This window comes from Gadus macrocephalus, chromosome 1 (assembly GCF_031168955.1).
Source record: "Gadus macrocephalus chromosome 1, ASM3116895v1".
Lineage (NCBI taxonomy): Eukaryota > Metazoa > Chordata > Actinopteri > Gadiformes > Gadidae > Gadus > Gadus macrocephalus.
In genome coordinates this window covers 3,710,753-3,725,158 of record NC_082382.1, presented here as the reverse complement: position 1 = coordinate 3,725,158, position 14,406 = coordinate 3,710,753, and the positions used below count along the sequence as shown (strand labels likewise).

Here is a 14,406-nt window from a genome sequence, read left to right as displayed (position 1 = left end):
CTCAAAACGGGTGGATCGAAGGACACTTTCCGTACTCAACGGCAGCCATCTTAGCTACGTAGCGGAAGAGTCGGAGCCAGGCTGAGCCAAAGTCGGCGCATTTTCCACATAGCCTGCATTAATAGAGTCATTTTGTAGTTTTTATAGCTTTTTATAGCTGCTAGGCGTAAAGAGTTCACTGTTCAAAGCGGGATGTTTATTGCGGGGGAGGAGCCACGGCGGCAGTCGTGATCGTAATTTCCGGTTAGTGCACCACGGAGTACTCGATTTGGAACAGCACTCACATCTGAAAAATTAACGTAGTAGATAGTACGGATAGTATACCTATATTCCTTTAAGTATACTCATGAAAGTACGGGTATTGGAACACGGCATGGATATTGGAACACAGCACAAACCCTAGAGAGCTCCCCGGCGCTACGGCCATCCGGAGGCGCAGAGCTTTTGGCCGTGATATTATAAACAATTATATTATCACACACACATTTGACCGTTCCGATTCTTCAGTTCAATTCATTTTACATTTCTGCATTTTTAGCAATGCTTTGCGCTTTTTATTTCTTTATGTCTTAATCTATGTGGCTTTATTAAAACATCTTAATACACATGCTCCGGCCATCATCCGATCTCTAAAGTAGTAGCAAAATCGGTATAAGGTTAATCCGAGCTATCCCATATAAACGCACTGTGTGTTCTCCTACGTTCAGAGTGTTCATGGTCGAGGTCAAGACACTCGGAAACAGTGGTTCCAGACAGTCGTCCTGCAGTAGGCACTGCTGCAGAACATACATCGCTGTAAAATGTGTGCGGGAATTTCACACATTATAAATGTTGGATTTGCAGGCATAAATTAAATTGTGCACAATCCCACGCTGAAATTCAGCCCGTTTTGTTTCGTTTTTGAAGACGTTAGTTAAGGCGGCAGGCATGTGTTGCTTTGGCGGCCGCCTAAGCTGTAAAGTGCTGTCGGAAACCCTGGACATGTGGCGCTAGCAAAGTTAACTAGCTAGCAGGAAAATACACTATTTGTTAGCGCCGCAGCAGCCGCTGCTTTCAGTGCGGAGAAACTGACTTAAGTAGGTGAGCCAACAGGAACGTACAACATTTGTTTCACTTAAAACTTACCTTCGTGGTTCATTCATGTTCTTCCCCGTCTCATTCAACCAAGTCCGCCAACCCAGTTGAAATGTGGAACTTGGACGTCTCGGATGAAAGACCGTTCAAATGTGGGGAGGGGCTTTGACGTCATGCTCCGAATGTTCGTGAATGTTGCCAGGTTCAATGATATCACTCAAGTACATTTTACTTGGAAATATCAACTAATTAGGCCAATGAACTGGTTTAGTGAATATTACTTGGATCAAATGATTCAATTTACATACAAAACTGAGGACACATAATTACAAACAATCCCCAAGTAATGCACTACATGAAAACTGGTATTTTAAAGTAAAAGCACTGAATTCGTATTTCATGTTCTTCCCCGTCTCATTCAACCAAGTCCGCCAACCCAGTTGAAATGTGGAACTTGGACGTCTCGGATGAAAGACCGTTCAAATGTGGGGAGGGGCTTTGACGTCATGCTCCGAATGTTCGTGAATGTTGCCAGGTTCAATGATATCACTCAAGTACATTTTACTTGGAAATATCAACTAATTAGGCCAATGAACTGGTTTAGTGAATATTACTTGGATCAAATGATTCAATTTACATACAAAACTGAGGACACATAATTACAAACAATCCCCAAGTAATGCACTACATGAAAACTGGTATTTTAAAGTAAAAGCACTGAATTCGTATTTCTTTGTAGAATTTATATACATAATTGAAATAATAATTACAGGGCCAAAAAATCATTTTTTACAGTGCATAAGCCCAGAGAATGCCCTGCTTTCGGCAAGCAATGCAGCAACTGCCAAGGCAATAATCACTTTGCCAAACAGTGTTTTTCGAAACGAAAAGAGAAACAGAGAGGAAGATCGGTGAATGTCGTGGAAGATCCGGAATTAGGTGAGACATTCTTTATTTCCACTGTGAACTGTGAAGATGAACCAAAAGCACAGATAAACGCTGTTAAATCAGACAAATGGATAGCACCACTGCAAATTAATGGGACTGTAGTTACTAGGGCTGTCACTTTTTCCAAAAATGAAATTCGAACGAATTTCGAATGTCCATAATTAATTCGAATACATTCGAATACATTCGAATGTATTCCCCCCCCCCCCCCCCCATAGAACTATTAAAAAAAAAGAAAAAAAAGAAACACGACAACGACTGTTGTCGTGTTTCTTTTTATTTCTTGTGGAAATCACGTATACCTACTGAATTCATAACAGCACAGGATAAAAACACATCTTTGATAACACATTTGTAAACACAACAAGAGGAAGCTCCGACACACAAGTGCGGCTGTCTTTTACGCATTAACAATAACTGCTCGGAGCGCGACATGCGGAGCGCATGTCGTCCATGGCACACACAGCCTATATAAACGAACAATCTGTGAGGCCGACCTCCAACACGGCATGCTGCTCTTTTGTACTTGTAAAGAAAATTACAAGTAGTCTCGCAGCTCTCCGTTACCGCTGCAGCTGCAGCCGCTACAGGCTGCCCATCGCGCCCAGCGCAGCAGCGGACTTTTCTCCCTGTCGTGTGCGATCAGTGTCGGTCTCCGTTTCAATGAGCTTGTGTGAGAGGCTTTCAGTCACGAGATGTTTCTGTGCAGGGGAAAGGTGGACTAACCGGGAGAAGCGGGGATCCAGGAGGGCCGCTTTATTGAGGAAAAGCCACTCGCCGCTCTCTTCTTTATAGCACATTTTTACAGTTCGAATGGAGAATTACACTTCGAATTCAAACTTTTCACCCCACCTTCGAACGAATATTCGAACTTCGAATAAAAAGTGACAGCCCTAGTAGTTACAATGAAGCTAGATACTGGTGCAAAAGCAAACTTGATCAGCATGTCAGATGTGAAGGCAATGAGAGAAAAACCAAAAATACAGAAGAAAACACTCGCACTAAAAGACTACAATGGACAGAGCATTGAGTGTTTAGGCACATGCAAGCTGGAAGTCACAGTCAAGGATAAAGTGCATCACCTGCTCTTCTCAGTTGTTCCTGAAGGACTTGATTCACTGCTAGGGGACAAAGCCTGTGAAAGCTTGGAGCTAGTGAAAAGAGTGTACCGGATCAACACCAGCATGACTGACTCACCTGACTCTGCTGACACGATCGTGCAGAACTTCTCCGACGTCTTCAGAGGTTTTGGTATGCTGCCATGTACATACAAAATTCAGCTGAAAGACAACGCACAGCCAGTTGTTCATGCCGCAAGAAGAGTTCCACTGGCACTCAGAGACAGCTTAAAGAAAGAGCTGGAGCGGATGACGGCGCTTGGAGTGATAAAAAAAATCGAAGAACCAACGGAGTGGGTTAATTCCATGGTCTGCGTAAAGAAAAAGAATGGAGAGCTTAGGATATGCATGGATCCAAAAGACCTCAATGAAAATATCAAGCGTGAACACTACCAAATACCCAAGCGAGAGGAGATCACCAGCGAGATGGCAGGCGCCAGGTACTTCTCAAAAATGGATGCATCACAAGGTTTTTGGCAATTGAGGCTGGATGAGAGCAGTACCAAGATGTGTACGTTCAATACACCCTTTGGACGATACTGTTTCCAGAGGCTCCCCTTTGGAATTATATCCGCCTCTGAAATCTTTCATAGGGCAATGGAGCACATCATCGAAGGCCTGGATGGAGTAAGAGCCTATGTAGATGACATAATTATATGGGGGTCCACAATCCAGCAGCACAATCAGAGACTGACCAGTGTTCTAGAGCGAATACAAAAGAATGGATTAAAGCTCAACAAAAACAAATGCCAGTTTGCTGCTCAAGAGATCGTGTTCCTCGGAGACAAGCTCTCAGCTCAGGGAATACAGGCAGATGAAGAAAAGATCAACGCCATAATGAACATGCCAAAGCCCACAGACAAACCAGGTGTCCTACGCATCATGGGAATGGTAAACTTCATCGGGAAATTCATACCCAATCTCTCAGCGAAAACAACTTACCTGCGTGAGCTCCTCCACAAAGAAAACAACTTCAACTGGACAGCCAACCATGAGCGCGAGTGGCTAAAGCTCAAAGATGCACTCACTGCCACACCTGTGCTGACATTCTTCGACCCAACCAAAAGAATCAAGGTGTCGACAGATGCTTCGAAAGATGGTATCGGTGCGGTACTACTACAAGCCGAAGGTGAGCACTGGAAAACTGTAGCATATGCATCTAGGTCAATGACAGAGACTGAGTGCAGATATGCACAAATTGAAAAAGAATGTCTCGGATTAGTGTTTGGCCTTGAAAAGTTTCACAGCTACATATACGGCCTACCCACCTTCTCGTTGCAATAATGAAAAAGAACCTGAATGAAATGTCACCACGGATACAGCGCATGATGATGAAGATGCAGAGGTATGACATTGAACTCATCTACACACCAGGCAAGCACCTCATTCTCGCCGATGCATTGTCAAGAGCTCCTATCAAGGGTTGTGCGAGCACGACTGAAGAAGATGTCCAGGTGCACGTCAACACGGTGTCCGCAGCGCTTCCTGTGTCCGACGCCAAGACCCGGCAGATCATCGACGAGACGGTGAAAGATCCAGAGCTACAGCGCGTCATGGAGAACATGCGGAATGGATGGGCTGCAGGATCCTGTCCACAGTTCTTCCACGTCAGAGGTCAGCTGAGTGTAGTCAATGGACTGTTGTTAAAACAAAACAGAATAGTCATTCCACGCACACTTAGAAAAGAGCTACTGCAGAGAATTCATGAAGGACACTTAGGTGTCGAAAAATGTAAAAGAAGGGCAAGAGACACAGTATACTGGCCAGGACTTAACAAAGACATTAACAACATGACAGGCAAATGCGAGACATGCCTGAAATACAGAAACAAACAAACAAAAGAGCCAATGACGGTAACTGATGTGACAACAACACCTTGGCACAAAGTAGGAATGGACTTGTTCCACCTGAAAGGAAAGGATTACTTGGTAGTAATTGACTATTTCTCAAATTACCCTGAGATGGCATTACTCTCAAGCACATCATCCAACTGTGTCATTACACATGCCAAGTCCATCTTCGCCAGACATGGCATTCCGCATACAGTAATGAGTGACAATGGACCATGCTTCAGTAGCAAAGAGTGGCAAGACTTCGCAAAAGTCTATGATTTCAAGCATGTCACATCTAGCCCACTGTATGCACAGTCTAATGGCAAAGCAGAGAAAGGCGTTCACATCCTGAAGCAGCTGTTGAAAAAGGCTGCAGACAGTGCTTCCGATCCTTACCTAGCTCTACTGAGCTACAGAGCATCACCTCTGGAATGCGGACTGTCACCTGCTGAGCTGCTGATGAATAGAAAGCTTCGAACAACACTTCCAACCTCTGCAAAGCAAAAGAAACGCCCAAAGCTGGAACAAAAGCTGAAACATCAGAAAATGAAACAAAAGAATTTCTATGACAGAACAGCAAAGCCGCTTCCACCACTGTCCAGGGACGACGCAGTCAGGATTGAAAATCCTGAAGGATGGACGACGAAAGCTACTGTTCTTCAAGAGGTCGCTCCACAGTCCTACACTGTGAAAACACCAGAAGGACAGATCATCAGGCGAAACCGGCGCAGTCTCCTGAAAACACCAGCAACACCAGAGACTGTTCCAGACCAAGAGCTCAGTCAAACCCAAGCTGAGTCCGAGTCAATCTCCACACATAATGCACACTGCAACACAGACACAGACACTGATAATCTAACCAATATTTCTCTTCCAGGTGAAATGCTGATAAGAAGATCCGCAAGACATATCAAGAAACCTGAGAGACTTGACCTGTAAAAAAAAAAAAAGGAAATTAGTTAATGTGTTATGTGTTATGGCATTAATGTTTGAGTTTAGTTACAGTAATTAATTAGCCATTGTGTTTTTCTTACATAACTAAATACCAAGAATGAGTTATGTTTGTTGACTACCTATAATGAGAAAAGAAGTCCATGCAGTTTAATGGAAAAGTTGTAAGGTAATTACTGACACTTGTGATGCGTTTAGTTTTTCATGCTTCAGAGAAAGGGGGATGTGGTGATATCTGTAGTTCCACATGTTACCACAAGGTGTCGGTACCGGTTCTACTGAGTGATAACGGTTAATACAGATCAGATTTAGTACTGAGTTCATACAGTGAAGTCGCATGTAAGATGCTCCGTCTTTATAATAAATGACAAGTGCTAAACAAAGATTCTTTATTGAAATGAAGAACAAAACAAAGTCCAGACATTTTTTAAACTATATACATATCTTGAGTGCTTTATGTACCCATTAATCAACAATCGTGGTTAACCTACAACACGGGCTTTAAATCAACCTGTCTTCTGTTTATCCAAACGATAAATACAGCCTGCTAATGTATTTTTTTATACAAAAATAACTTGTTTGTTTTAAACCTACGTTGCGTGCATTCCAGCCCCACAATACTAGATATCGCTGTTACTTTAACAACGACAAGGCCTTCGATGGCGTCCTAGAGAATCACAGCGTTATTAGCATTATTAACATGGGTGTATCGATTCATATTTAAAATTAGGCCTATAAATCATTATTCAAATATTAAATATATGTATGAATCCACAAAAATTATACAAAGCATTTTTCCACAATCATCCTGTTTTATAGCATTAAGTTGCGAAAAAACACGACAGGGCTAGTAAAGTACAGTGTTTATTAATATGCAAATCACTGAGCAGCCTTCCACCGGTTTGGCATGTATTTCTCCATCTTCGGCCACAGATCTGGGACCTGTTTTCATGTGTGCATCGGTGGAACCTCCTGCTCTTATGGTTGTTGCTAAGCAGCAGCCACTATCAGTAAAACCAGCGCGAAGGGCTCGTCGCTTTTGAAGCAACGGCGACATCCAGTGGTGAGGGACAAGACTGCATGCAAAGTTGGTTTAAAATTGAATATCGTAATTGCTGCGCTGTAAGGCCGAGTAGTGCATTAGGATATGGTAGACTCACGCGTATTTCTTTCTTAATTTCATAACTTTGGTTTGCCTTTAGCCGACCCTGGCCACAACTTTGAAGAGCAAGTCTGAACTTTTAATCAGAATAACATCTAGTATGGAGTGCAGTTCTCAGAACACAAAATAAGGTCCCATAGATCTGTGATCAGGTCTCATTCATGAAGAATTCCTTCTCCTCTTGCAGAGAAGAAAAAACACCTAGAGAGAGAGAGAGAGAGACCTAGATAGAGAGAGAGAGTGAGACTGAAACACACGCCGACTTACCAGGACCCACTAGGATCTCTGGTGGTCCCCGGTCCGGTGTGGCCAGACCGGTCTGAGGCAGGGCCGTAGCCGGGGTTTAACCAATAGTGAGGTCCAGATTTTTTTCTTTTAATAGAGCTTATTTATTGTAGATATGGACTAGCAAAATGAATATCAAAATTACACAGGCCAAGCTATACACAGAAACTCATCATCTAAAATTAAATTGTTGGCAAAAACTTGTTGGCAAAAACTTTTATTTTTTCGAATTTTGTGTGTGTGTTCCATGCGCGTAATGTTTTATATTGCCAATTTGTAAATATATAAAAAAGTATGCTAAAAAATATCTCAATTTTATTATCTATAAATTATTTTTAGCTGGCTAGAGCTCTGGACGGAGGAGTCCTGTGGAAGCGCAGCACAGACAGCCTCTCGTTGTGGGCCCTCCTGGACAGACAGGGCACCGCGGTCAGGCCCCCTTCACCCAGCAGTCTGATGATCTCCTCTGTGGAGGGAGAGGGTAGGGGCCGAAGAGAAGCTCATTGATTAATAATGATAAGTTGCTTAAAAACAATAATAATTATTATTTTATTTACAACGTTTATAAAAGGTGCAACTCAAATAAGAATATTGTGAAAAGAAATAATTAAATTGTGAAACTCCTATATAATATAGATTCATTACACCCTAAATGTTATATTGCAAGCCTGTGTTTTAATCTGGAAGATTTTGGCTTGCAGCCCATTAATATACGAGTTTCACTTTAAGTTAAATTATTGAAATTAATTAACTATTCCAGAATAGTCACATTATTGAGATGCATCCGTTTTCGAGTTGTCCTGCGTACTGCAGTGAGAGTTTCAATACGCACTAACAATTAATCCCCCGTCCCCTCCATCGTCATCGTTCAATTTGGGAACATGTTTGGTAAGCATGTTTTATTTCGCTTGTCTCATAATTTTATGAATTAATTAAGGGCGCCACCGCCGATCGATCAGTTTGTCGTTGCATTTTATTCATAACCAGTCGTTGCCATGGGGCTCCAGGCCAGCTCGGGTCTGAGTCTTTGGACCGTGCACATGATTCTATAATTTTAAGTTTTCACAACATTTAAAAGAAAGTTATCTCGTCTTGTTGCTAGAGTTGCGAATGCTGTGTGAGTCCTACTCCGACAAGTGGTACACTGACCGAAAAGAAGAATTAAACGAAGTACAACTACAGAGAGAGTTCATCATGATGATCACACTATAGGAAATATTGCTGTGCTTGAGAGACTGTGTAATTATATTCAATATTTTCAGATGTATTTTCCACTGCTTACATGCTAAAAAGACTGCTAGTGGTTCACATTGTTAACCATTTAATTTATCTGGAGAATGAATCGCTAGCCTCATAGCATAATTGCCATATTTTAAGGTTCATCTTGTATTGAGCGTCAAAAATAGATTGTCATTATTATATTCGGATATAGCCAATGAGCCACTGTGAATCAGCAGTATTAGAGTAGAGTAAGGCTCAACATCACAATTTGGCTAACAATATCAATTATCCTACGATGCTAACAAATTGGATTAATGTTACCACACTGTCCACGATATGTCGATCTACTTTATGGCTATGATTTAAAATAAATATTTAAAGGGGACATATTATGAAAATAAAACTTTTCCTGGGATTTGGGGTGTTGTTTCAGATCTCTGGCGCTCCCACGTGCATACAAACTTTAAAAAAAAGTATGTATGTACATGATTTTTTGAGTGAGATATGCATTCTGAAAGTACCCCGCCTACATTTACCAAACGAGCGAGTCAGTTTCGGCACCCCCTCCTACGTAGGAAGGGGGCACATTTGATTACCTCCCACTTCCCCCCCCAATCAGAGCATAGCTACAATTTTGTGGACCAGCGGACGAGCACTGGGGGGAGACGTTTGCGCATTTCAGAAGCAGGGATGTTCGATACAAAAATAGATGTCTAATTTGTCAGTTTGCCATGTGACTGCCTGGCATGGAGTCCGGGGGAGCTGCCGGACTGCTACTGAAGCTCTGACGGCAGTCCGGCAGCTCTGGCGGGTGAGCTTCGGCTGCAACCGGCAGCTCAGCTCCGGGAGTACAATCCCCTTCTCCACTGGAGCTGCCGGACTGCCGCCGAGCTCCCCCCGCCGGAGCTGCCGGACTGCCGCCGAAGCTTCGGCAGTCAAGCAGTTGTACTCCCAGAGCTGAGCTTCCGGCGGGGGGAGCTCGGCGTCAGTATGGCAGCTCAGCTCCCGGAGTACAATCCCCTTCTCCACCATATCGCGGTTCAAAATGGACTTCAGAGAGTCAAAGCCAAAGTTCCTTTCCCCCAATTCTTCTCAACCATTGCCGAGATATCCCCCACTACGAGTCTTTACTTATTGTGGAAGTACCAGAGACGTCAGACGCATTCTTTGATTCATAATATCATCCGAGGCGCACATAGCTTTTGGCTGTGATATTTAGGGCTGGCCCGAATACCATTTTTCAGGCTGCGAATACTCGTTGGTTTTTCCGAGCGAATATTCGAATACTCGTTCCAGAAAAACACACCATCAAAAACAACATTAATAATCCCTATATACTCACTGGAACCGATTTAGACAGTATCTGCATATTTTGTTGAAGATCTAATAGCTTTTGAACGTTAATTATTAGGCCTGAGTAAGTTCGAGTTCCTTAGTTTTTCCCCGTGGAAGCGAACAGCTGTTGCTCCGTTCCAAACCAGCTGTCCTCTGCCATCTCAGCCCTTATATGGCAGCTTTTCAATTCATCGTGGAACGTGCATATTTTCAGGGAATTTGTACAATAAATCCATACAAATACTGAATATTGATTGTCTTATGTGTCCATATTATATCCATTATATTGACCGGGTATTCCCAAGACGCTCACGCTCTGCAGCAAGCCAGTCACAGTTGATTGGTGCAGCGCTGTACAGCGAACGTAAACAAACTAAGCTAAGGTTAGCATTTCGCTAAGCATTACTTTTCCTCCCGAGATCTTGCTAATGTTGTAAAGTAAAGGGAAACAAGATATCTATTCTTCCTCCACCTCTCTCGCTTCTCTGCATGGTGTCGCTTATAGTTTGCCTCCCTTGCTCTGGTAACGTCAGGTACGTGGAAAAAAAAACAACGAAGCTCCGAATACTGATTTAAACTTCGAACACTAATTTTCCGAACGAGTATTCGAATATTCGAATAATTCGGGCCAGCCTTAGTGATATTAGATATATTATATACATACCTATATATAATAATAATATTTTTAGTATTATAATACAGATATAGAGCTTCAGGAGTCTGCAAATTCAACAATCACTTCTCCTCCATGCTGTGGTTCACTGATAGCGGATTGGTCAATGGGTAACAGCTCATTTGCATTAAAGCTACAGACACCAGAAACAGCGCATTCTGAAGGGGCTGAAACAGAGGGGAATAGCGGTAGGCGAGAAAAAAATTTCTCCCTAAAAGCTATTTCCAGCAAACAGCTTCAAAAACATGTTTTCTGAACTCATATACTACGTTTACTTGTTGGAAAAACACCATGATATGTCTGCATTATTTTTTTTCCTGCAATGTATTCTACGTGTATTCTATCCAGTTTATTACAAATGTGATGCATAATTACTGCGGGTCATACCTGGGCAGTTCTCCACTATGGTGACGAGGTAGAACAGCCCCTGGTTGGACAGCAGCTGGGTTACCATGGGGAGGAACCTGTCAATCACCTCTCTGCCCCGTCTCCCCCCAGCCCAAGCTGCCTCTATGCCACTTCTGCCCACCTTAAAGACCAAGAAAAAACAAGACTGAAATTACATTAAAAAGGGCCCCTATTGTACCACCAGGTTTTAGAAGCCCTTTGAAAATCTGCCTTTTCCTGTGTTTTAGTGACATCACAAGTGTGCGTGTCCAACTAGATGTACAATGGATATATGAGCAACATTCACAACAGTCTACTTGGTAGGCTGGCAGACTGATCAATCCAGCATACATCTAGGTGGACACGCCCATTTGTGATGTCACTAAAACATAGGGAAAAGGCGGATTTTCTAAACTGCTAATCACATTCACACATGGTGGTATAATTAAAACAAGGTGGACCCCTTCTAAAGCATTAGAAATATATGATTCAGTGTTGGCTCTGACCTCTTCCGACGGGGTGACCACATAAGGAGGGTTAAAGAGCAAGACGTCCACTTTTCCACACAAGCGGGGCAGTAAACACTGCACCTTTAAAACAGGAAATGGCTCATTGAGAAAAAAAAAAATCACTGATTCCAGACATGGACTAAACTGTGCCTTGGTTACAGAACGGGGGTCTGGCGCTGGGTCAAACTGATCCAGAGTCAGGAGACGATTCTCCCATGTGGTAACCTGGCGGTGGAACGCGGGACGGCAGAATCCCAAACTTTCAAAAACAATCAAAAACCCAAAAGCCAACCGACTTGTGGACTTCAACCGTTGAATCAGAGCATATCTTGGTTGGGATGGATGCCGATGGCTGTCGCCTTACGTGGTTGACTCCGCCGATGTGTGAACGTGTACATGAATGGGTGAAGGTGTGCGGAAGTGTGTAAAATGTATGCATAGATGGGTAAATGTGTGAGTGAATTGGTCTATGAATAGGTGTATGTGTGTATGAATAGGTGTAAGTGTGCATGAATGTGTGTATAAATGGGTGTATGTGAGGTAATATTGTAAAGCGCTTTGAGTGGCCATTGGTTAGAAAAGCGCGGTATAAACGCAGTCCATATACCATTTAATTGTTGACAATGAAAAAAATAGACTTTTGGCAGGGTTAGCATAGCATTAAACAGCATGTTCCATTATGGATCAGGAAACGGGGCGGGGCCATAGGACTACTTCCTAGTTACAGTGAGGCGTTGGTCTCACCAGGTCTGTGATGACCGGCTGTAGAGCTACGTTGTTACAGGTGGCCGTCGTAGCCGTGCAGCTCGCCGCCAGGGAGTTCACGTCTGTGCACCTGCAGTGATACACACACACGCAGAAACATTCATAACACACACACACACACAGGGAAACATTCACATACATACAGAGAGAGAGATATAGATATATACACACAACAATATAAAACACAGACACACACACTTGCAAAAAATATATACATACAATTTGTAAAGATATATTGGGATGAAGAGCTTTAAAAAGAAGTAAGTCAAGTCAGTTTCTTCAATGAATGTCAACGTGACATCCAACTTTAAAAAATAATCACCCACAGGTATAACGCTGATGAGCCAACAACCGATGCCAGGAACGCAGACACCACCCCTGAGCCGCTGCCAACCTCTAGACACACGGACGGGCTGGGAGAGGGAGCGGTCCAGAGACCAAACATTCATAAATATAACATCTGACCTCAGATTGTTTAAGTTTTTCCCAGTAACTTGGTCCATGATACCAAGTAGCTTCAACATGCTGGGTTTGAAACCTGGAGAACACAGCAGGGGGCCCTTATGAAGCGAGGAGTGCTCTACTGGGCACACACATTTTGGACCTCAATCGTTTACTTTATTGCTTTTTAATAAAAGAACGAATGAGTGTGATGCACGACTAATAGTATTGACCAAGCGCAAGGCCTGTCTTTGGATACGCCTTGTGCTTGGTAAATGATATTAGTCACTAATATTAGTAACAAATTACGTCACTAATATTAGTAACAAATTAGGTCACTTTGCTCTGCGTCACTTTCAATTACAGATGAACACAATTGCGTTCACCAGGATAATCCTCCTGCAGGCCTGCAATTGGCCAAATATTCCAAAAATAATAATTGTTCAGCTTAATCACTTAATTATCCTAATTAGTACTGGTTCCATGGCATTTGTTTTACCATGTCCGTTGCAATGCATTGAATCACAGAACAATGTAGTTTACTGCACAGAGTAGGAAATTGATCAACACCACAAAACCATCCCACCAGTATGACCTTCTCACCTTAACCCCTGCAGCTCGTCAGCATCTCGCTCCAGAGCATCGATGAAGAGGAAGGAGTCCTCAGCCGGCTCGTACACATCCTCGAACCGCCCGCGCCCCGCGTGGGCGTAGAGCGGCGTGGGGTAACTTAAAGAGCTCATGGGTGAGAACAAATACTATAACAATAGACTTTAATACTCTTACTTTTACTTTGACTCAGCGAGTCAACTTCCTATTCTCCAGATTGGCTCGTGTTATGCGTACGGTCTGGTTTGCGCTTCATAGTGCGGGTGGATGCTGACGCGGGGACCCTATGCTGGTCAGGAGTGAAAAACACTTCCGTATACAAGGGCGACGTGATTGTGACGACATCTCCAACTCTGTGTGTTGGGCCCGCCCAGAGCTATGACCGGCTACGCAAGAATGATGATTGGCAGTTACAGCATGTGAACCTGGTTAACGTTGATTTTATAATTTTTGTAAAACATTTAAGCTTTTCCTTTGCGCAATTAATTGCGCAAGGATTGTTTTATAAAAGGATTGTTTTATAAACAGTTTATAAAATGCCTTTTAAAAGCAGTTCAACGCTGTGGTACAATTATAAATGCTCTTTTAATTGTATATTTAATCTGTTTGGTGCTTAATTGTTTAAATTCATGCTCCATAAAAAAAAGCATGTTTGATATATACATATTTAAATTGGGAGAGAAACCAGAAGGAGAGAGACCAGAGGTAGTGATGGATTTCATGATTATTTTCCCTGATTCAGTTTGCGTCGGACAGTTCGCTAAGCCTCTTCCCTATTCACTCACAGTCAGTAATCAGTGACTCAGCGACTAGTGGGTCTGGGAGGAGTCGAATCTGAGATCGAACGAGACGAACAAGAGAGAAGAATCAGTTTGGTTCGTTCTTGTTAAAGATTTGTTCATTCGAATTGATTTGTTCGCGAACGACCCATCACTAACCAGAGGGAGAGAGACCAGAGGGAGAGAGACCAGAGGGAGAGAGTCTAGAGGGAGAGAGTCTAGAGGGAGAGAGACCAGGTCCAGAGGGTGTCGATTATTTAATTAATTGGCATACAAACATATGCACTTCCTTTGGAAGCACACAGATTATTCATCGA

General features: G+C 42.9%; 1 protein-coding gene across 2 annotated transcripts; it reads right to left on the bottom strand.

Annotated features, from left to right (window-relative positions):
- Positions 1–7,571: 7,571 nt before the first annotated feature.
- Positions 7,572–13,621, bottom strand: n6amt1 (N-6 adenine-specific DNA methyltransferase 1). Of its 2 annotated transcripts, XM_060063379.1 has the most exons (6): positions 13,305–13,621; positions 12,587–12,673; positions 12,240–12,330; positions 11,493–11,576; positions 10,987–11,128; positions 7,572–7,836 (listed from the first exon to the last, which is right to left on the bottom strand). In XM_060063379.1, the coding sequence occupies exons 1-6, from the start codon at positions 13,442–13,444 to the stop codon at positions 7,706–7,708; spliced, it is 675 nt and encodes a 224-aa protein (XP_059919362.1). In that variant the 5' UTR covers positions 13,445–13,621; the 3' UTR covers positions 7,572–7,705. The 2 variants fall into 2 exon arrangements, with proteins under 2 accessions (XP_059919362.1, XP_059919371.1); XM_060063388.1 differs by lacking the exon at positions 11,493–11,576.
- Positions 13,622–14,406: the final 785 nt, after the last annotated feature.

Bases quoted from the DNA above. Each gene is read 5' to 3' on its own strand.
- n6amt1 (XM_060063379.1), bottom strand. From the start codon at position 13,444: ATGAGCTCTTTAAGTTACCCCACGCCGCTCTACGCCCACGCGGGGCGC. The intron at 12,674-13,304 runs GTGAGAAGGTCA...TCCCTCTCCCAG, and splicing joins GACGAGCTGCAGGGGTTAAG to CCCGTCCGTGTGTCTAGAGG. The intron at 11,577-12,239 runs GTGAGACCAACG...CCTGTTTTAAAG, and splicing joins AGCCGGTCATCACAGACCTG to GTGCAGTGTTTACTGCCCCG.